Genomic DNA, 22,503 nt, shown 5'->3' on the forward strand with positions numbered 1-22,503 from the left:
TGTGTTAACTGAGGAGGTGGCTTTCAAAGGTTGAGAACCACTGATTTAACAACATATTTCCTTATAACGCGAATAGTAGTAGCCATTAGAAACCCTCAAACTGTTCGACGCGCCTGCCACCCCGTGGTCAATGTACTGCATTACATCTCTGTGTAACAACACTGTGATTCATAAAGTAGTTCAGGTGGGGAGCTGCGTCAGCATGCGTAGGCTGCAAAGGAACAAGTAATAGGTTACTTGACACCTGAAGAAGGCTCCACGGCCGAAACGTTGTATTCTCTTTCTTCTTTTTTTCAGCATGGAATAAACCTATTACTTGTTCCTCTGTAATTCATAAAGACGAGGACGACGTTAGCTTTTGTGTAGGTATACCCTAGCCATCAGGTGTGACATTTTCTGTCCTAACCGGCAGTGAAATTAGACCTCGAAATCGATGGTGTTTTACGTGGTGACAACATTACACCATTAATACATGATAACTCTTCTTGAGAAAACCTGTGCTTGAAAAGTAAATATTGTAACGCCCTCGCCTGGTGGTGAGGAGGAAGCGCCCCTAGGCGCTCGTAGTACCGCGGGGCATGCTGGGAGTGGTAGCCGGGGAGAGTATGAGGGTCAGCACGATGACCAGCGGCTGACCCTACCTGTGTAAATAATGTCCTAGTAATTCGAGTGCCCTGTGTAGTCCTGTAAAAGTGTAGTGTGTTGTTAGGTAATTACCACCCTAAATATGTGTACGTGTTCCGTCAGTCTCCTCATGTGTGTGTAGATCCTGTGTTTGGTTTTGGTGTGATTGTCAAATAAAGTCAGTGTTTTGGCTGGTTAATCGCGTCTCCACTGTTCTTTAGTTCTGAAAAGAACCTGCAACGCTACATTGGTGTCAGAAGCGGGGTGGGATAGCCCTTCGCCGGGGACGGCGATTTAAGCGGGGGAGAGTGTAACGCTTACGGCCGACAGGTACTGTGTAAGAGCCGGCGTACCAGAGCAGGTGACGTCACCGCCCTTCCCTGTGATAGCAGGACTACAGCTACTGGGCTGTGGAGAGATCTCTCTTTAGCTCACGGTGCTGGGTCGCTGCAGAGAGACGCGGAAGTCCCGGGTTCGAGCCTCAGTCGGGATGGGGCCGACCAGATGCGGCAAGGGCGCCCGCCGGAGCCCCCGTTGCGTTACAATATGATCATTCACGGCTGTTCCGAGTGTGAGTGAATACAGGATTGCCGTGTATATTGTAGGAAAGCTTCGAAGCTTGGTTTGTAATGTGTGCATCTACGTACGTGGAATTTGGACATTAAAAAGTAATAATTTAACCTGTCACATAAAAATAATGTATATGCTAAACTTCAAACACTTTATTAATCCTCTTGTATACAGAACTGAAACGTCAACTCAAGAAACGAGCGTAAGCAGAGCTCAAGTAGGGAGCTGCTAAGGAACAAGGCTTATTCCATGCTGAAAATAAAACAAAAAAGAGCCACAACGTTGCGTCTGTAGAGCCTTCTTCAGGTGTGAAAACGAAACATAACGTTATGTGTCTCTTTTCTTTAATTGTCGGCGGGCAGTACACCGTGAACCGAGCTCGCCTGCTCCTCCCACTGGCTGGAGCTGCGCATGAGCGCCCCATGCTACGCGCTGACGTCACACGCCCGTCATCACGTTCGTGTGCGTCGTTGTTTGGTAGGAAGCGGTGTGTCCGCCATCCGTAACCATAAACCCGGAGTTATCAAAATTAATAACGTCATCAAATATAAATACAAATATAATTTTAAACGTTCCCTTAAAGACCAAGAAGACTGTTTGTCTTAAGAGTGGACGGCGCCTGGATAAGCAAGGACAGCAGACATGTCAGAGACATATGGTATGTAGCTTTCCTGTTGTGACACCCGGCTTTCGGGCTATTCTCACCAGTATAATAATAATAATAATAATAATTATTATAGACTTATTAATCTACAGGTTTCGTCAGGTGGCGGTGAGGCTCCATGATGTTTGTTTGTGTCGCTTGTGTTTATTCTCGGTCATTAAGAGTCGACCTGCTCTGTGTAAAACGGCTCTGGACTAGAGCTGAGCCGCTGGCCGGGGGCTCACTGTGACTCCCCTCTCCCCCAGGGCTGACCACTGACCAGGGGCTCACTGTGACTCCCCTCTCCCCCAGGGCTGACCACTGGCCGGGGGCTCACTGTGACTCCCCTCTCCCCCAGGGCTGACCACTGACCAGGGGCTCACTGTGACTCCCCTCTCCCCCAGGGCTGATACTGGTCAGGGCTCACTGTGACTCCCCTCTCCCCCAGGGCTGACCACTGACCAGGGGCTCACTGTGACTCCCCTCTCCCCCAGGGCTGACCACTGGCCAAGGGCTCACTGTGACTCCCCTCTCCCCCAGGGCTGACCACTGGCCGGGGGCTCACTGTGACTCCCCTCTCTCTGGGGGGCTGACCACTGACCAGGGGCTCACTGTGACTCCCCTCTCCCCCAGGGCTGATCACTAGTCGGGGGCTCACTGTGACTCCCCTCTCCCCCAGGGCTGACCACTGGCCGGGGGCTCACTGTGACTCCCCTCTCCCCCAGGGCTGACCACTGACCAGGGGCTCACTGTGACTCCCCTCTCCCCCAGGGCTGACCACTGACCAGGGGCTCACTGTGACTCCCCTCTCCCCCAGGGCTGACCACTGGTCAGGGCTCACTGTGACTCCCCTCTCCCCCAGGGCTGATCACTGGTCAGGGCTCACTGTGACTCCCCTCTCCCCCAGGGCTAACCACTGGCCGGGGGCTCACTGTGACTCCCCTCTCCCCCAGGGATGACCACTGACCAGGGGCTCACTGTGACTCCCCTCTCCCCCAGGGCTGACCACTGACCAGGGGCTCACTGTGACTCCCCTCTCCCCCAGGGCTGACCACTGACCAGGGGCTCACTGTGACTCCCCTCTCCCCCAGGGCTGACCACTGGTCAGGGCTCACTGTGACTCCCCTCTCCCCCAGGGCTGATCACTGGTCAGGGCTCACTGTGACTTCCCTCTCCCCCAGGGCTAACCACTGACCAGGGGCTCACTGTGACTCCCCTCTCCCCCAGGGCTGACCACTGGCCGGGGGCTCACTGTGACTCCCCTCTCCCCCAGGGCTGATACTGGTCAGGGCTCACTGTGACTTCCCTCTCCCCCAGGGCTAACCACTGACCAGGGGCTCACTGTGACTCCCCTCTCCCCCAGGGCTGACCACTGGTCAGGGCTCACTGTGACTCCCCTCTCCCCCAGGGCTGATCACTGGTCAGGGCTCACTGTGACTTCCCTCTCCCCCAGGGCTAACCACTGACCAGGGGCTCACTGTGACTCCCCTCTCCCCCAGGGCTGACCACTGGCCGGGGGCTCACTGTGACTCCCCTCTCCCCCAGGGCTGATACTGGTCAGGGCTCACTGTGACTTCCCTCTCCCCCAGGGCTAACCACTGACCAGGGGCTCACTGTGACTCCCCTCTCCCCCAGGGCTGACCACTGGCCGGGGGCTCACTGTGACTCCCCTCTCCCCCAGGGCTGATACTGGTCAGGGCTCACTGTGACTCCCCTCTCTCTGGGGGGCTGACCACTGACCAGGGGCTCACTGTGACTCCCCTCTCCCCCAGTGCTAATCACTGGTCGGGGGCTCACTGTGACTCCCCTCTCCCCCAGGGCTGACCACTGGCCGGGGGCTCACTGTGACTCCCCTCTCCCCCAGGGCTGACCACTGGTCAGGGCTCACTGTGACTCCCCTCTCCCTGGGGGGCTGACAACTGGACGGGGGCTCACTGTGACTCCCCTCTCCCTGGGGGGCAGGCAGGAATTTCCCCGAAGTTGCAGAGATCTTGCTGGGACAGCTACGGGCTGCTGTGCCCCTGAAGGAGTGATAATGGCACGTGTGAACGTTTCTAACAGCATCGGCTTCAGCACCACCCCTTCTCCCTGCGCGATGGAGTTGAGAGGGGTTAGTGGAGACTGTTGTTGTGGAAAATGCTGTACAGCTCGACCTCTTCTGTATTGCTTGCTAGAAAGAGGAAGGCTCATGTGCACATGGCTGCTGCCAGTAAATTGCATTTATTGATCCGAGGTAACAGGAGTTAAAAGCACAGTTGATCTGGGCGGTCAGGGGCTTCAGTGTGCTGCACTGTGCTCTCTGGTTCTGCTCTGCAATTTGCGGAAATCAAAACCCTGGTCCTCCCATCCCATCTCTTCCCACTGGAGACTGAATTAACATGAAGATCTGTCGGCATGAATGAACCTTCTAGAGCTGTGGGTCTTCCTGAGCCTGTTGTTCTATAACAAGTGACACCTGTCATGAAAACTTATATTTAAAAGACCTTTTGTGAGACTGCAGAGCTCTGAGTCACAAGAGGCTGGTGTTTTTTGTATGGGGACAGGCCTGTGCAGCTGAAGCTCCTGCAGAGCCACACTCTCTCCTGAAAGCATTGTGATTCAACGGGACTCTTTTAGCTCATTCTAACATGTTTTACATGTCAGCTCAGTGTCTGTGTCTGTGCAGGCCTCTGGATAAGTTATTTAATCCACACTCGTGGAGTAAGTACTCTTCTTGCACCTCCCTTAAAAAGAAACTTTGGCACAAAAAGGGGAGGAAAAACTACTGAGGTGCCACGGTCTCATCCTTTGGAAATGTCTGGGGAACTTTCCTGCAGTGTGTGTAATTCTCATGCTTCATTGAGATCCTCCTTCTGTCAGGAGTCAGTCTGGCAGAAAAGAGGAATGTGGTGAAGCCTGATTGGTCTCGGGTACCTCAGCGACGAACAAGGTGCTAATCTCACGGTTCCCTGTCCAGAACGGCGAGGAAGCTCTGTGTGGGGCTGTGAGAAGGACACGCATGCTTTATTCTGAGGGTTCTGATTTCCAACACTAATTTAATTTGAGTGCTGTGGATTGCATCTTGTCTTTTTTCATGTCTCTCAAATTCTAAATACACAGCATTTGTAATATTTTTTCAGTAAGCGCCTTTGTGGTTGGAAGGGCTGGTTGTTCTGAGACTCGTCCCTTGTAGAAGTGCTTTTCTTTCTGGTTTTTATTTCTGTTTATCCCGCGCACACTGCAGGGTTTTTGGTCAGTGTTGTCCTGTTCCTGATGGCCTGTACATTTGGAGAGCTGTAGACATGTCCTCCTTTCCTCTGCCTCACTCCGCTGTCTGCAGCTCTTGGCTGTTCCTCCTTGAAACTGACCATCTGCACCGTGGCAAACAGCATTACTGTTGGCAGGCAGTGCACAACTGGAACAAGCTGGCTGTGGAGCTTGAGGGATCCAGTGTTGCACAAACACACAAGCGGAGGAGTAATGTGAAACTCACACTTGTGTCCCAAGGCAAACTAGTGAACCAAGCCATTGGTATGGTGTGGCTTCCACAAAGTGTTGCATAGTAACTCACACTGCAGAGCCTGTCCTGTGGTTCTGACCTGTGGCACACGCTGCGAACCTTGTTTGAAATGTGTTCATTTCATGCTGAGGACAAGTCTGCTCATCCCCTGGAGCTGAGCTCAAGACCTCTATCGTGTAGTCGTACATTTTGACTCAAACTGTTTGTTTGGAGATCAGTAATGGTGTTGCATTACCCTGCTTCTGTGTGTATTACGAGACTCCCGTTGATCAAAGTGAGATCTGTTTTTAGTTGCAAGAAGTTTGTACAGGTTACTGTGCTATACAGGCTGTACTGACGAAACCAAAAAGCAAACGTTATTCTGCATTCACTTGTTTTTAAATCAAGGCAACTACCTCAAAATATCCCTCAGCCAGCACTGGCTTGTAAGAGCAGCAGCCTTCGGCTGGTGGAACCAGGAATGGATCACACTGCTACACAGAGGGAGTCCTTTTCATTAACTTCAGTGCCATCGCATTGCTCTCATTTAGCTATTTTCACTGTGTCATGAGTTCTTTGCTCTTTGAAGGGCAGGGCAGTCAGTGCTTGTAGCGAAGTACTTCCTTGTACTAATGGGCAGAGTGTCACTTCTTTCATTGATCGGGTGACAGTTCACAATACAAGAACACGTTTTACTTCCTTAAGACAGAAGTATGCAATACACACCTTAGTTGTGAAACCTGAAGCGTATGTCTTGGTTATTTATTGGTGATGAAGTTAAGAACTTAGCCAGCCTTTATAAGGGGATGTTCAAATTTACCTTTGACTTCTGCAGGATGCCTATTCTGAAGTGATACTGATTTACTTTGTAGATATTGCAGGCATGAGGTGAGGTCATGGCTGTTGTACCTTGCCATTTCAGAACGATCCGAGAAATGAGCTGCAGCCGTCCAGTTCTGAAGCTGCTTGGCTGGTTCGGCCCAGATGGGCGCTGGCCTGGTAAGGCCGCAGGGTTGAAAGGACCTGCTTTGTGTGTCTGGCGGTATGGTGTGAACTGTGTGGCGTGCGCTACAATGTTCACCCCCTTCCCACACGCGTGAAGCAATTCTTCATCTGCTTCAGAACTTCCTCTGTTTAGTGAGCAGTTAAATGTGTCTGAGAAATGCTGGTCTCCAGATTTTATCATCATAAAAACTGAAGACTGTACATGTCTGATTCTGCCTTCTACAACAAAGAGGCAAAGAAGACCGTCACTGGCCCAGCAGGCTGATTCTTTCAACGGATTGCAGCTTCTACAACCTGGAACATAGTGTTCTGATGATGTGGAAAAGCAGTATCTTATGTTTTTTTATCTGACATGCAGAGCTAAGATGTTTATTAACATCTTAGCTCTGCACGTCATTCTGTATGCGTGTACTGACACTCAGCTTGGCTTGAGTAGGAGTCTGGAGATTGCTAAGATATGAAGTGGATCACAGTGCTTTGCAGCAAGAGTCTTACATGCCTACTTGCACTGACACTTCTTTGGCAGTAACCTACTATTATTATTGTGCAGCTCAGTTACTAATTTAATCAGACTTGAGACCAAAGGGAGCTCTATGTTGTTGTATAAGATGAGTTTTTATTGTGAAGACGTGTCCCTAGTGAGAGTAAAGAACAGATACAGCAGGCTGTGAGGAGGAAGTCCCAGCAGACCCATGTGAATTCTGGAGGCAGCCTTGTACTTCAGATGACATTTTATTTATTTAGCTTGTACTTTCAGATGCTGGCTGTGTCAGTATATTCGGGTTGGGGACATTTATACCTCATAATTTAAAGCTTTTGCTTTGTGACAGAAGTTTTTAACTTGTATTTGTGCATTTATATATATATATGGAAATTGTAAAGTCACAAGAAACACTAAAGCCATAACCACAGTACTCAGTCGAGCACAATGATAACACTGCAGGAATCAGTGTAAACCCTATTGAACTGATACACAGAGTAGCTTTCAGCAGAGGGCTCTAACACACTGCAGGGACCATAATAAACTCCAGTGCACTGAATTACATGGTAAAGTGAAAATGCACTATATCACAGAAAATAAGATGCATGATCACAGTGCACTAAAGGTGTGATATTCGTTTTATAAAGAAAGGACGCATTCACCTTTAAAACACACTCTTCTCTTCACTCAAGGTGAAGCATCACTGCTGAAATAAACAGCAGTGTAAGAGACACGTGCACAGCGGTGATGCTGAAGGTTTCAGATGTTCATGGCTGTTTTCTTTGCAAGGGAGAAAAGGACAGGCGATAACTGGCAGCGACAGGCTTGGTTACCCTTCAGCCTGTAGCTGGAGAAGGCCAGTGGAAACAGGGTCTAAGTGAATTGTATTGCTTGTGTTTCTACATTGTTTACACAAGCTCTGCATGTTTGTTTATACTCTTAACAATTAGTGGTACCTGTTCTGGTATTTCCCTCTTTAATCCTTAAAACCCAAAGAGTAAGAGTGAGGCGTGCTCCTCCTACCTGAAGCCCAAAGCCCTGTGTGCTCTGAAGGCAGTTAGGCCTGGGGCGAGCATCACGGCGTTCATTTATTCCCGAAGGATCGCTGTCTTAACGCCCATTGGTCAACTTGTGTGTTTATATTGAATGGAAGGATCGTGTATACATGATGTGCCCTCTCTCTGGCTTGATTTCTCCTGTTTGGTTCATGGTTTGAACTGTTTTTCCAAGAAAGGTGACATTTCTGCTGCAATGAGAACTTATCAGAAAGGTTTTATCTGAAAAACACAAAGCTTTGGTGGTGTTTGCAGAAGATAGCTGTCCTTCTGCTTGTGTGCGATCGGGGTGTTGATTTAGTGTCTGACACTTTTCTGACCACACATTCAGCTTTGCTGGGGAAATGCCAACGTGGAGTTTTAGTCCTTCAGAGGTGTGATTTGTCTTTTAACTTTATATTAACTGAGCTTAGAATGTGATACTTCTGTTGTCATGACAACATGGATTGAAAACAAACATTTGGGTTTAAAACTTTTCTGTAATGTTCAGCCTTTGAACGCTTAAGAGGCTACTGGCAACATGATTATTTGGTTACTGAACCACAGTTTCCCAGAGCATTTCACTTATGGTTCAGACCGAAAAAGTCATTGGCATAGAGCTGAGGTTGAATTGACGAGGATGTAAACAACATGAGAAAGATCAGAAATGAGACCATCCAGCTTGTTTGGCTGCTAATAGTTAATCGATCTAAGGATCTTCTTCTTTTATTTCTTGAAAAAAGACAGGGTATAATCTTCAAGAATTTGGCTGTACAAGTTGTTCCAGACTCCAACAACCCGTTGTGTAAACAGTGGTCGTCCCCATAGTTTTCCTCCTGTCCAGTGGTTTGTGTTTCACTGCTGATGCTAAAGAAGTGCACTGGGTTGACTTTGTCAGCACTTTTGGAGGGTTGTGAACCCCTCAGTCAGGATAGTCTGGTAGTCTTTCCAGCTTTGAGCTTCTCAGCGTCAGACATTCCTTTAAGGCCAGGCTTGAGTCTCGTTTCTCTGACTTTCTTCCTGGACTTGAAATATTTGTTGTTGAACAGATGTAAAGATGAGTTCTTTATATCCCAAGGAATTTGAAAAATATCAAATCCATATCGGGATTAGCCAAACATGCCTCCCTTTGTCATCACACGTGGGCAACCCGACCCTGGTGGAACTGAAGAGCCCTTACCAGGAGAGCTAACAGGATTGCAGCCTTTTCTAATACTGAATTGCATTACAGATTGTAGCACTTTTAAGTTAATAAATCAGTGTTTCATGTATGTTGTGATGTGTAGTAGAATACAATGATCTGTGTGAACAGCTGTGTTGGGTTCAGTCTGATTTTAGCAGTGTTAAAGCACACCAGTGTTTCCTGTAAGTGCGATGATGTAGTGGCCAGTTGCTCAGACAGAAGGGTCCAGCAGATTGTATTCACCTCTGTACCGCCTCTCCTGTCTGGACTGAAGCTGGTGGCGGAGAATTGCGTTTCTCACAGTGGCCGCTCTGTCCGCCTGGCTGGGCTCCGTGCGTTTGCCCTGTCTGGAGCCTGCGCCCGCGGCTGTGACATCGTGACTCGGGCACAATGCCCATTGTTCCCAGGGCTGCGCGCTGGTGATGCTCTTCAGCGGCATGCAAATGCGCCGACTCCTGCCACACAAAAGTTCTCATTGAGTCTCATGCAAAGCTGGCAGGGGTGGGGGAACAAATCAGTCTTTAACATCACCGAGACCACACCTGTGTGTGTGTGGACCGGGCCCCAGGCACCACACCTGTGTGTGTGGACCGGGCCCCAGGCACAGACGAGTTAGAGCCAGCAGCAGTCCGCAAACTCCCAGAGAGAAACTTCCCTGCCATCCATCTCGCGTTGCTGCAGAGCTTATCTGAGTGATGGTTTTAGTGTTATCTTTATGCTCTAAGCAGTAAATGCATCTGTTTCCTGCCTCCTCAGCCAGAGATGAACAGAGATCCTGCTTTAACTGTATTCACCTGAATTAGACAGGAGAACTGTTCCTGCATATTGGCAGTTTTAAATAAACATAGTTAGGAAGTACAGTGTGCTGGCGAGGAACTGTTGGGTTTTTTTTTTGTTTGTGTTTCATTGTAATGTAGACTAAACCACAATATAAAATTGACATGGCAAGTCTGACTTGTTTAAATTTGAGCTGGTTTTGGCACTGGAGTGACATCTTGACTCTTCAGTATTGAGCTTAGCTAGACTGATTCCATTCTGCACCCACGATCTCAGCCCCTTGTTAGTAAAGAGACGCCAGTCGCAACCTTCAATTTAGTTACCACATTACCACACACTGGCACTTAACATTTCCTGCATAATATTTAATAATAAAGTAAATTCAATACTCTCTTGCTTTATTGTGAAACCTTTTTTCCCTTATTACATCGATTGTATGCAACTGCAAGTAACCCTGGATAACCCTGGATAATGGCATCTGCTATGCAAATAAAATGGCGTGAACCCCTAATTAAAGCAGACTGCACCCCAGGACAGATGGGAAACACTGATCCCTTGACACATGCAGCTTCTTTACTGTGTCATTTCTGTGTTGCAGCCCTAAACAGGGCTTTCTGCTTGCAAAGTATATAAGATTCCTACTGTAAAGCCCCCTGGCACATTTTAGCTTGTGAGTTTCATGCTTTTAAGTCTGCATCAGGCATGATATACTAAGAACATGTTCTGCATTATGTTGAGTAAGTTTGCGAGTTGAGACCAACCTGCAGGAATATGAAAAGGCTATTCAACATGTGAACCCTGAAGGCAGCCTTGCTGCTTTGGAGTGGGGATCTGACAAGGCTCCCTGTTCGAGACAGGCAGAGGCTATTGTCTGGACACAGACGTGCTTTTAACTCCTCTGTCTTCTCCTTGTCCTTGTCCTTGCAGATTTCCTGTTCAAGTTCCTGGTGATCGGCAGCGCTGGCACGGGCAAGTCCTGCCTCCTGCATCAGTTCATTGAGAACAAATGTAAGTGTTGTGGGCAGCACAGTGGGGTGTGGCTTTGGTCTTTGATCTCGAGATCACCCATCTCCTTTCTGTCCCGTGCAAAGGTTGGTTTATTCAGCATTTTGAAAAGTGTACCATGTAGTATTTTTATAGAACAGACTTTGCCTGCCCTCCCCACCCCTGAAAAACACTGGGTCCCAACAGGGAAACACTGCAGAGAGAGGTGCTCTGTTGTCTTAAGAGTTATGAATATGTCAGATGTTCCCGAGAATAAAGTTCTGGAGGTGGCTGACAGCAATCTGGCAGTTTGGAAATGACAGTGAGGCACGTAAAGAAAAACAGTCAGTCAGGTGCACCTACACTGTCTAGGAGCAGCACTTTAAGCTCTCTGCCTGGACAGGGAGGGGAGGGTTAAATCTCAGATCCTATTCATTGCTGTAAGAATATATTTATCGGTTTAAGGTATACAATTGAAATATTTTTGCAGCTTTGTATTTTTTTAATGGATCACATGATGTATTTTTACATGTTACTATGTTGTGGAGAAGAGGATGCCCCAGATTGGCGGTTGTGAATTAGACATAGAAAGCATGGTCTCCTTTGCTGTCCAGTCAAACAGGACTCGAACCACACCATCGGGGTGGAGTTCGGTTCCAGGGTGGTCAACGTCGGGGGCAAGACAGTGAAGCTACAGATCTGGGACACAGCCGGTCAGGAGCGCTTCAGGTAAGAGGTCCCAGTGGATCGCCTGAGCTGTGATGGGGGATTCATTGGACAGATATCATGAGAGGCTGCCATTGGCTGGTCTGAGTTTCTAAAAGAGAGGCGGAATTCCCCTAGAGGGTGGTGATTGGCCAGCCAGAGGAGTGGTGAATCGTATTGGACAGCCAATAAGTCCGGTAAAGGATTCCCATCGGCCTTTCGGACAGTTGATGATGATGTTGCAACATAGTCTCCATTAGAGATGTTTGCTGAAAGTCTAGCATTGAACCATCTCAGCACAGGAAAAAGGAAGCGAGGGAGAGCAGCTGTTGGTTTTCCACTGGACTGAGATAAGATAAGATCACTTTATTAGCCCTATACAATTTCTTGCATTAGAAATTCGTCTTTTCGCATACCCCAACTTGCTCTCCATGAGACACACATACAGGGAGAGAAGGTTGGGGTCACAGCACAGGGTCAGCCAATGTACAGCGCCCCTGGAGCAGTTAGGGTTAAGGGCCTTGCTCAGGAGCCCGACAGAGTAGGATTCCTCTGCCGGCCGCGGGATACGAACCGGCAACCTTCCAGCCACAGGCGCAGATCTTGAGCCACAGAGCCACCGCTCCACCCCTGAGGGCTCTGCTCCTGGTAGCAGGATATCTGTGTGCAGCAGCTCAGTACAGGCGTTGATTTTAAAAACTGTAGCGTTACCTTTATTGTAGCTTTAAAGGAGATCAGGAGGACTGTTCTCTATAAAATTATTCCTTCTCGTCCGTTTCTCTCCCTCTCCCGCTGTCGCCTGCAGGTCTGTGACTCGCAGCTATTACCGTGGGGCAGCAGGTGCCCTCCTTGTCTACGACATCACCAGGTGAGCAGCTGCCAGCACGTCGGCATGCGTCTTTCTCAAGCAGGTTCCTGGACATCGTTAGAAATGGACACTAGGAAAAGGACACCGTGATGCATTCTGACTTTCTTACTGTGAAGGCAGTATATTTAGTGTTTTGTTCTTCGCTCTGTGCATTGTGAGTTTAACAAGAGTGCGCTGATCGTGCTACTGTGGTTTTTTAATTTAAAAGTATTTTAGTTGCCATATGTTAATCGCCTTAAGCACAGATTCAGAAAAGCACTTTGTGAGTGGTGGTGGCGGCTTTAGTCCAGCGGGCTGTCCCCACGTTCTGTACCTCTTGTTCTCTCGCTCCACCAGTCGCGAGACGTACAACGCGCTGACAAACTGGCTCACGGACGCACGGACGCTGGCCAGCCCCAACATCGTCATCATCCTGTGTGGAAACAAGAAGGACCTGGACGCAGACAGAGAGGTGACGTTCCTGGAGGCGTCACGCTTCGCACAGGAGAACGGTAACCTGTCTCCTCTCGGGTCCCAGGCCTGGTGTCGCTCTCTTGGTCTGACACAGTAACTGGTGGATTTTATTTATGCTCAGAATGAAATAAAGACTTGTACACATTTCTGAACTAACAATTTTGAAAGCAGTAAAGAAAAGAAGACACTTTATTTTTATTCCAGTCCTGTCTTAACCTGGGGTTTTATACTAATTCAGTTCATTTAATTAGTGAGCCCGGGTATTTTATATCAGTTCACTAAAAAAACTTAAAATGTTTTTTAAAAGCAGGAGGAAAACATGCAATTCTGAATGCATTGTTGATAAATAGTAATTTGAATAGTTGCAAGCCTGTGCTGACAGTCTGGTTTTGCTGTACTTGCATCTACTGGTCAGTTTTTTCCTTTCATAAAACAGCGCAGAACACTGCTGTGTTTATGCGGCTCGAGCTGTTTTGTGGTGTTCGTGACCTCTTCCCCCTGGGTCCCCGGCAGAGCTCATGTTCCTGGAGACGAGCGCCCTGACGGGGGAGAACGTGGAGGAGGCCTTCCTGAAGTGTGCGCGGACCATCCTGAACAAGATCGAGTCGGGTAGGAGCTCAGCCTTAGAGCACTCCACACAGTCTGTTACTTGATTACTTTATTGATTGTGTTGATGATCAATGCAGTCATTAAAATGCACCTTCCTACTCCAGCATTAAGGGGGAACTGAAATTTCACCTGTTCTGTGACGTGACGTAAATTGGAGGTCTTACATGTTACTGTGGACATTTTACTGTTATTGTGGTGTGAAATGCACTGATCAGTGCCGATTCTTTCTAACCCTAAGTGCCTTCTCCTTCAATTTCGCATCTGCCATGTCCAGCCCATTTCTTTTTAAATATCAAAGCTTATTTTAAGTATTTTTACCTCTGACCGGCTACGAGGTCTGTTTTGAAGCTTACGTGACGCAGTTTGCAGGTTTGCAGATGCAGATGTCCAGCTCCGACAAGGCTGGGTAGGCAAGGGGGAGGAAGCCTGTGTAGTGTCCAGGGCTCTCCTGGAGGGCTGTGGGCTGACGTCGCCACTGATGAGAGCTGATTGTCGCTGGCAGGTGAGCTGGACCCGGAACGGATGGGCTCGGGGATCCAGTACGGAGATGCCTCCCTGCGGCAGCTGCGGCAGCCGCGCAGCACCACGGCACAGAGCAAGCAGCAGTGCAGCTGCTAGGCGCTGGTCCGGCCCCCTGCGCAGGGCCCGGCCCAGGTCAGTGCGCACCAGCGGCCGTCCAGCTCAAGGCTTCAGGGTCCTGGTTGGGTTTCCCTGTTGAACAGTCAGCTTAGCTGGCCTGCTGTTTGGCTCCCTTGTGGTATTTTACTTTCCTTGGATTTGTATCAGTGGTTTATGGTTGAAAAGTAAATGTTAATTCACGTTTTGAGGCCCGGAGAGCTGATGAAACATCAGGCGAGCAGTCGGATACACAGACTGAAATGTAACTCCTGTGAGAGCTGTGCTAAAGACATCAGTGTGGGACTGCGTGGGTTTTGTTCTATTTCTGCCGCAAGATCTGTCTTGGGCTTGGTTGGCTTCAGACTGAAGGCTGCACTGATGCCATTAATGAACTAACCCAGTCCTACGAGCAACAGAGCAAGCATCCCATCTCAGTCGTGTACTAGCTTTATGTGTGACAGAGGAGGGAGTTCTGTTTCGAGGCGAGCTCCGCTCACCCTTTCTCCTGTTTCTTCTCTCCAGCTCTGTCTGTGACTGGCTTTGCAACAAACCCTCCTCCCACCCCTCTAACACACCGTCCCCCCTCTGCGGAAGCTCACCCACCCCTTTCTGCAACCTGGGCTCCTGTCTTCCGGGATGGCGTGCCTTGCCACGCAACCTCTGACCTCTACGGATTTCTCTGCGACCTCCGCTGGGAGCCTGGGATGTCCTGCAGCAGGCAATGCACTGGTCACTGGGGTACACGGTGGGCATCTCTCTGCCCGGGGCTCTTTCAGCCACTTACACTGGGGAAAGGGGGCAGGCATGGGTCTGAGAAAGTGCTTCTTTTTAATCCTAGAGACCAGAACTCAAAGGCCTCTTCTCACAGAGTCTTTACTCCTCTTAAGATTTTCCCCTTCATTTTAACACTGCGTGGCCCTGATATCACTAGCATTCTGCTGCTTGTCCTGTAGACAGGGCTTTCCAGGCTGGTCAGGGAAGAGTGCTGTGTCTGCTGTTCTGAACTCCAGATGAGCTGTGTTGGATGCCTTAATTACCCTTATAACGGGCTAAACCCCAGATCTTGCATTGTTTTCCAGTGAAGAAAAACAACAAAACAGTTAATCAAATTCCTTGGAAATGAAAAACAGATAAGAGGAGGTGAAGTGGGACCAGCAATGGAAATCCCTGTCTTGATTTTTTCTTTTTGCTTTTGAAATATGAATGCTGATTTGATGTGCAATTTTGAAGGGACTTTGATCTTATCTGGCAGCATCTTGTCCTGGGTTGTTCACATCCAGTTGAAATGGGTGTGTGTGTGTATGTTGTGTTTACAGCAACCTGCACACGTGACTGCAAAACGGGATCAAAGCACTGGCTTACAAGCAAATGAGTATCTTCTGTTTTTACAGCCCTTCTTAGTCTGGTAAAGGATCTGGGAGCTGTTCAGTGCAGGCCCCCTCAAAGCTGGAACAATGCTAATGCCACCTGATAAATATTTTAGAGCACATGACTAAGGACAAGAACCAAGTAGCATGAGTATTTCATCAGCTATGAAGAGGCTGCTGTTAAATTTGTGCTGAGGGGACTTAAGAATACAACCCTTACACCAGCTTCACACATACTGTATAGACAACTAGTCTACAGAAGTATTCTGAACAACATTATTGAGGTTCACTAACCTGCTAAAGCCGAGCGGATGACAATACCACATGGATCAGTCACTCAGTGAGATGCCCTTTTACAGTGTTTTCTGTTTTTTACTCCAGCTGATAAATTTACTTTGATCAAGTATTGAATGATCTTGTTTCCCAAGTCTCTTCTCGTTGAATTTTTGAATCTCCTCCTCAGACCTGCAGCAATGTAGCAGTCCAGGCCAAGTTTGCAGGCCTCTGCTCTAGAAGGAGGACGAGCATGCTGGGGCCATGTGGTGGCAGGGAAAGGCTTAAGAGGAGCTTAGAGCAGACCCAGGTGCAGGAAAGATCAAAGAGCTAGGGCTTTCGAATCCAAGTCACCTGTCTTTCTCAGACCATTGCATTGCCTACAGTGTATCAGCAGGGTTCTGCTCTTTAAAGGTAACCACACTCTCGATTTGCACCCTTTGCATTTTGGCAGGAATCTAAAGAGTTGCTTATGTGTAACTGCCTGAGAGCTGAGTGGATCTGTTAGCATACCGGCAGCAACTTGAAAGCACAAAGGAAGGAAGTCTGCATGGCAGCATTCTGTGAAAGTTGAGTCCATTAGTCCATAAAGAGACTGTCGTCTGTTTGTGTAAATGCTTCTCCGTGTTTATAATGTACAGAATGTAACAATCATACTACAACTAGGCTATCTAAAACTATATCTGCTTATAGACTATTAGTAAAATTGTACAGAACTTGGTTCTACTACCTTTGTGCTGTTATGCTCTGGTATCCTGCTCTGCAGTTTTATTTTACAGACCAAGCTGCAATGTTTATTGTTAGCTGTTTCTTTTCTGAGCTGTTTTAGGGCACTGTTATGAAGCGGGCTATTGTCTGGGTGCTTTTTGCCCTGGGTGAAAGAGATGTTTTGCAATCACAGTAGTTTTATTTGCTTTAGCAGTTTGTGTTTCTTCGGCTTTAAATGCACTCACTTTCCATTTACACCCCGGTGGGCGCTGGAGATGGACTGCCTCTTCTCATGAGCTGTCTGAGGTCTGCAGCAGAAGCCGGAGCCTAACAACCCCTGTTTGCTGAGGTTCTTCTAGTCCATTGTACACCAGCATGGTGTAAGTGAGGTGGCATCTCTGGCTGTAGTGTCAGTGGAAATCGGAGGATACTTGAAGAGGAAGAAGAGAGTGCCAGTTACATAAACACCTGAAGATTAAGTTCCCCTCAGTTTTAAACAACTGCACACATTGAAATCAAAGCTCTAGTTAAGTGATAACTTATGCGGATTTAATACTTCATGTTTTGTGCTTCTAGGACCAAGACCTAACACTGATCTGGCCTCTCAGCCAGCAGAACACACTTCATTTTCTATAGTGTAACATAGATAACATGTTTGTACCAAGCTGTAGTAAAACTTATAAGCCCCTGTGATAGTGTAGGTAATATCTGTGCACAGAGGGTGCTAACCACTGCACTGTGCGGAGTCGTCTTCTCTCATCAGCAGAATGAAATGGGCGTGGCAGTGCTCGTACAGCAGCACAAGCTCAAAGGCTGAAGGCTCATGCTTTCCAGAGCACTGAGGCCCAGCCTGTGGGAGTACAGATTTTATTACAGGGCAGTGAATTACCAGTAAAACATCTACCTTCTCTGGCAGGTGTATTATAGACTGGCTAGAAACTAGATGCTGTAATTTGTTATTTTGTTGTATAAAGCAGGTACAGTCAAAGGAAACTGACCAGGATTTTGATATTTCCTTTCAATGTGTCTGTTAATACCTATTAATGAACTTAATTCGGAATGTCTTTTGGTATTTGTATTAAACAGGAATTGCAGCTTTCGCAGTGTTTCTCTGAACCAGTTTTGAAATGGCTCCAGTAACGATGGAGGTAGCTTGACAGTAGTGTAGGAGTGCTTTGCCGATTCCTGATTTCTGAGCACACCTCTTATCCTGGCCTTGCTCTTTTTCTTCCTCTTCTGCGCTATGTGAGCATGGTCCAGAGTCTTCCTCATGTGCATTTCAGGCTAGGAGTGCTTATTTGCAGCTGATGCTTTTAGAAAAAAAAATCACATTTGTACCTGTACTAAGAAAGTTTCAAACTCACCTGCAGCTTGTAAAATTCAAAGAGGGGTGACTGTACTCAATTCTCTTAAGGGAGTGTGATGGGAGTTTGAGAAGGGGCTGAATCAGGGGCTGGGAGCAGCAAATAACTGCGTAAATGTAGTAAGAAGGATAACCAGAGGGCTTTACAGAAGCCTTGGCAATGTTGCCGTGTTGCTGTGGGATGGAGGGGGCTTGCACTAAGGATAGCCAGTTGTGCTGGGTCAGACAGGTGTGTACTGCAGAGGACAGCAGTGCAAGCTGTGCCTGTATCTCAATACTGTGACTGTGTGACGTTATCTGCTTGTAACAGACAGTCTGAGTTCATCTTTTTTTCAAAATGCACTCTTTTTTTATTTGTATTGTTTACTTTTAAATACTGTAAACTTTGAATTACCTGTACATTGATCTTAAAATAAATGAAGTTATTCGTCTAACAATTATGGAATAAAAAAATCATTCCTTGCTAAGGAACAACTGAGCTCTGTGCTGTTTTCAGACAGATCGGGGGAAAGACCCACATGAGGAGTAAGCTTTGCCTGCTGCTGATGCGGTGCTGAAGGAGACTTCTTGCAAGCTGGGAAATGTGGGGATGTTAACAGTCTTTCCTGAAGGCCAGCGGCCGTGTTTGTTGAACTGACCCTGAGGCTCAGTCCTTCTGGTCCATCTGTAAGTGAGACTTTCCCCGGAGCGTGAGCAGGGAAATCACCTTGGAGAGCTGGGGGATCGGATAGAAAGCACATGAGGCATGTTATAAAACATGCTAGTAGAAGGGGGGCAACATTTGTGTAAAATATCATCCTTCGCTTGGGCTGGAATTCAGCACTATACTGCACAGTAATCATGTGACCAGGAATCCTCCCCCCAGCCTCAGCCCCCATAATACAAATCAACCCAAATTATCTTCAAGCATGCTGCTGGAAAGCAGGCTCAGTTGTTGCTTAGTAACCAAGGTACTGTAATCGCTAAGATTCTGTATATCTGATGCTGTAAATATGTTTGAAGTCTTGAGTTGCCTTTGTTTCCCTTGTGAATTTAAAGATTTGGAGGATAACTGTTGCTGTTTCTTGTCCTTGATTTTATTGCTTCTTTGTTGGGTATGAAGACCTGTGTACGTTCAGCTTTTGTGTAGACATGTTCTGTCCCACGAACACTGTAAAGCTCTCTTTAGACATTGTTCTGCCAACTACTACTGTTACACTACACGCCAATTCGTGACGAGGATTATTGTTCCTGTCTGGGGAGAGGATGGCTGTAAGAATGAGAGGGGAGTGAAAGATGTCTGTTCTTGTGTTCGGAAGCTGCTGTTTGCGCATCTGCCATGGGTCCGTGGGTGACCTAACCCCTCCGAGACCCTGCTTGAGTGGGATTTCCCCAGCTCAATTGGTCAAGCATCTCCTAGGCAGGGAAGCTTCGGCTGTACACCCTGTAGCTGTACAACTGTGCCTCCGCAGCTTGCGGCTTACGCTGCATGTTTGCAGAATGGCAGAACTGCTCATTTCGGAACGAACACTGGGCCACAAGTGCAAACTATGTGGAAGTGCATTTAAAATCGAGAACAGGAGGTAATTCTTTACCCATATGGTTGTGAGTATGGAACAGAATACCCAGCCATGTTATTGGGGTCGATACCCTGGCTTCTTTTGAGAAATAGCAGGGTGAGATCTTGGGATCAATTAACTACTAACTACAGTACCTATCAGGCTGAATTCCCTCTTCTTGTTCATAAGATTTCTTGTGTTCTTAGGAAAGGGATGTGGATAATGGTGTATGGCTTACCAGAGTTTCATCTCTGCAGTGCTGGTACAACGCCTGGAGAATTAATTGATCTGCAGCTGATACTCTGTCCACTATAGGAGATACTAATGTTCCTGTCTGTCTCGTTACTTTGTTTGAATCTGTGGGTCTGCCCATGTGTGTGTGTTCTGGATGGTCTCTTTCTGTTGTTAACTGTGTTTTTGCATGTTGTAGAGCTACACATTGCATAGTGGTCCGGAGTTTGTAGGCTGGCTCTGTCTGCAGTGAGCAACTCACCCCATGTAGACAAAAAGGTGATCTTTGCTGCACTGTATTTCTTTCTCTTTGCACTGGTGACATACTCCATGTTTCAGGGTGCTTTGGATGAAGTGCAATATCAAATCACTGAATGCAGTCTGGAACAGACTACCCAGCCAAGCTGTCAAAACAAACACCTGGAATTGTTTTTTAGAAAAAGATGGATGAGATCCTAAGTACTGTTAGCTAACAGCAGCCCTTAAAGGCGCTGCTTCTGAAATATATTATAATTCCACCAAAAAGAACGGTTTTAAGCAGTCTCTGAAATGGTACAGATGGCTCCCAGCCCCCTTTTACTTCCTAAAGAAAGATCTTTTTGATCCAGCATTTAAGGTTTTTTGCCACTGCTTTGAGTGTGTCCTGTTTTAAGACTGCTCAATCATTAGTTTTTCAAACTGTCTTTCAGTGCAGTTTTCAAGGTGTTTCTTAAAGCGCACAGATACTGAAGATTCTTGTACTGTCCTGAAAATGACAGGGCAAATATTCAAACAGCTGCTTTGACTTAATTTCTGTGGCAATTTTGTAACTGCTTGCTGTGGTGCAGACATAAATTCGGGTAGATGGAGGGCTCGTGGCCACTGACTCTCGTTGGGCCTGGTGCTGTGTGTTTGCTGCTGTCTCAGGCGCCTGAAGTGTTTCCTGGGACAGGAGGAAACACTCGTAGGCTGGTCCTTGCATACAAAAGTAGGCCCTGCCGTGTTAAACACCTGAGATCAGGAATGCCATGAAGGCAGGTGATTCCCATGTCTGCGATGCAGATAAGCATGTCCACATCTTCTTTGGTGGGATACGTTTCTCACTGTCTCTGCTACTAACACTCCAGAGAAGCAGCTGTGGAACAGTGAACCTGGACAACGGACAAGAGGGTAGAAGGCTTACCCTTGATTTGGGTAAAATTATACTCGAACTTGTATCGGAGCGGAGCTCCGATAGTTAGATGTAGTTATATTTTTAAGTTATTATCCTCCCTGTGGATGCATTACTACAAAATGGGCACTAGATGGCAATGAAAAGATGGCTTTTTTTAACATAATTGCGAAGAGGAGACTGTACTGTTAATTTGCAGCAAAGTAATACTGGAAATTCGGTATTCTTATTTCAAAATGCTATTCACTGTTTAATCCTTTTCTTTATTAAATTAGTCAAATAAAGTCTAATTTTCCCCCAGACAAAATTTCCATAAATGCAGTTAAAAATATGATAAAATAGTAGAATCTTGCCTCGTATTTGTATATTTTTTTTAATTTTATTGACAGATGCCCTTAGCTAGGGACATTTGCATTTGTACACACTGTGCTATGAGCTGATGAAATAGTTTTAATAATATAGCAAAGGTCTAATATAGCAACACATCTTCTCATAATATATCACCATCAATAACTCAGGAACAACTAATGTGCATGAACTGCTAAGCCTAGGCATGTAGTATTGCAGTAACTATCACAGCTTTTATATAAAAAAGCATTGTAAAATCATTTTTTTTTATAGGAGGAGAGTTGTTGAAATCTTATTCCTGTATTTAAAGAGACCAGTTTAATTTCTCGCACTTTTCATGTGAAAAGTTTCTCCTGGTTGATTTCGTTTTAAGTTTTCAAATAACATCTGAGGTTTTCATTTCTGAAGTTACATTGATTATTCTTTATTCCTAATCAAAGCATTCTACACTGGGCACCAGTGGTTGGCTGTGTTTTGCATCTGAAATCTGATTCGATTTGCTTTTTTTTCATTTTGTGACACTTAAACAGAAAATGGATTTAAATTGTTAATTTCTATCATCATCTATTTTCTCTCCTTGTATCCCAGTAGAACATTGATGATGATTTTATGGAAACTACCTGAGAAAAAGCCAGTGTTCTGAACCTTGATATCCATTGTCACTAAAAGCAAATTAAAGGAGAGCAAGTGTTCGAGAACAAGTGGACTTTGTGGACTGTATTTCTCTTCTGTTGTTTCTCATAATCAGTGTAGAAGGACCATCGAGAAAGTCTGAGGGGTGGGGGTGGGGTGCGGTGGCGAGTGATTGGGCAGCGCAGTGTTCTCATCACGCACAGGCTGGTGGAGTCGTGCGGCAGCCGGATTGCACACACTGGGCTGCCTGGTGTCTAATTAACGAGGCTCTGGCTGCTGCACGACTCTGCTCCCCCTGAAGAACAGTAAGGAGGAACGTTTAATTATTAACAGCAGCATTAGTGGGAGTTAGGAATAATTACAAATTAGACATCGGTTTGGTTTATGTTTAAATTGCAGAGACCTTACTGAGAGGGCTTCTTTGAGAAGAGCTCCCCCAGTCAGAAAAGGGGCATCATATTGGCGGCTGTCCAGCTCTGGACCTGGAGAGCTCGTGTGCTGCAGGTCTTCCAGTTTCTTCACAGTAGCAGCACCCGAAGAGCTGGGAGAAGCTGTTGATCCGAACTGAATTAGTTCAATGAGAGGATTTAGCAGGAATGAAAACCTGTGGATGTACCGGCACTCCTGGACCAGGACTGGGAAGGCCTGTACCGTTCAGTTTAGTTGGGATGGGAGACTTTTATATTTATCCTAGAATTGTGGCTACACGTTTAAGCAGTGATGGCTGATTGCTCTTGGTTAAGTGCCTGTCTGCAATTACAACATATCCGCTGCGGCTTCTAGGAATAGTACTGTAATTACATCAGTCTTGGTCAGAAATAGTTTTATTAGCTTGCAGTATTGGATCTCAAAACTCCTGG

General features: G+C 46.9%; 1 protein-coding gene across 1 annotated transcript; it reads left to right on the forward strand.

Annotated features, from left to right (window-relative positions):
* Nucleotides 1-1,645: 1,645 nt before the first annotated feature.
* Nucleotides 1,646-20,037, forward strand: rab4b (RAB4B, member RAS oncogene family). Its single transcript, XM_088912289.1, has 8 exons — nt 1,646-1,852; nt 10,723-10,803; nt 11,394-11,508; nt 12,290-12,352; nt 12,689-12,843; nt 13,319-13,414; nt 13,917-14,068; nt 14,555-20,037. Exons 1-7 carry the CDS (start codon nt 1,837-1,839, stop codon nt 14,030-14,032), a joined length of 642 nt encoding a protein of 213 aa, XP_088768415.1. The 5' UTR covers nt 1,646-1,836; the 3' UTR covers nt 14,033-14,068; nt 14,555-20,037.
* Nucleotides 20,038-22,503: the final 2,466 nt, after the last annotated feature.

Source organism: Atractosteus spatula, chromosome 3, assembly GCF_055471065.1.
Source record: "Atractosteus spatula isolate fAtrSpa1 chromosome 3, fAtrSpa1.hap1, whole genome shotgun sequence".
Taxonomy (NCBI): Eukaryota; Metazoa; Chordata; class Actinopteri; order Semionotiformes; family Lepisosteidae; genus Atractosteus; species Atractosteus spatula.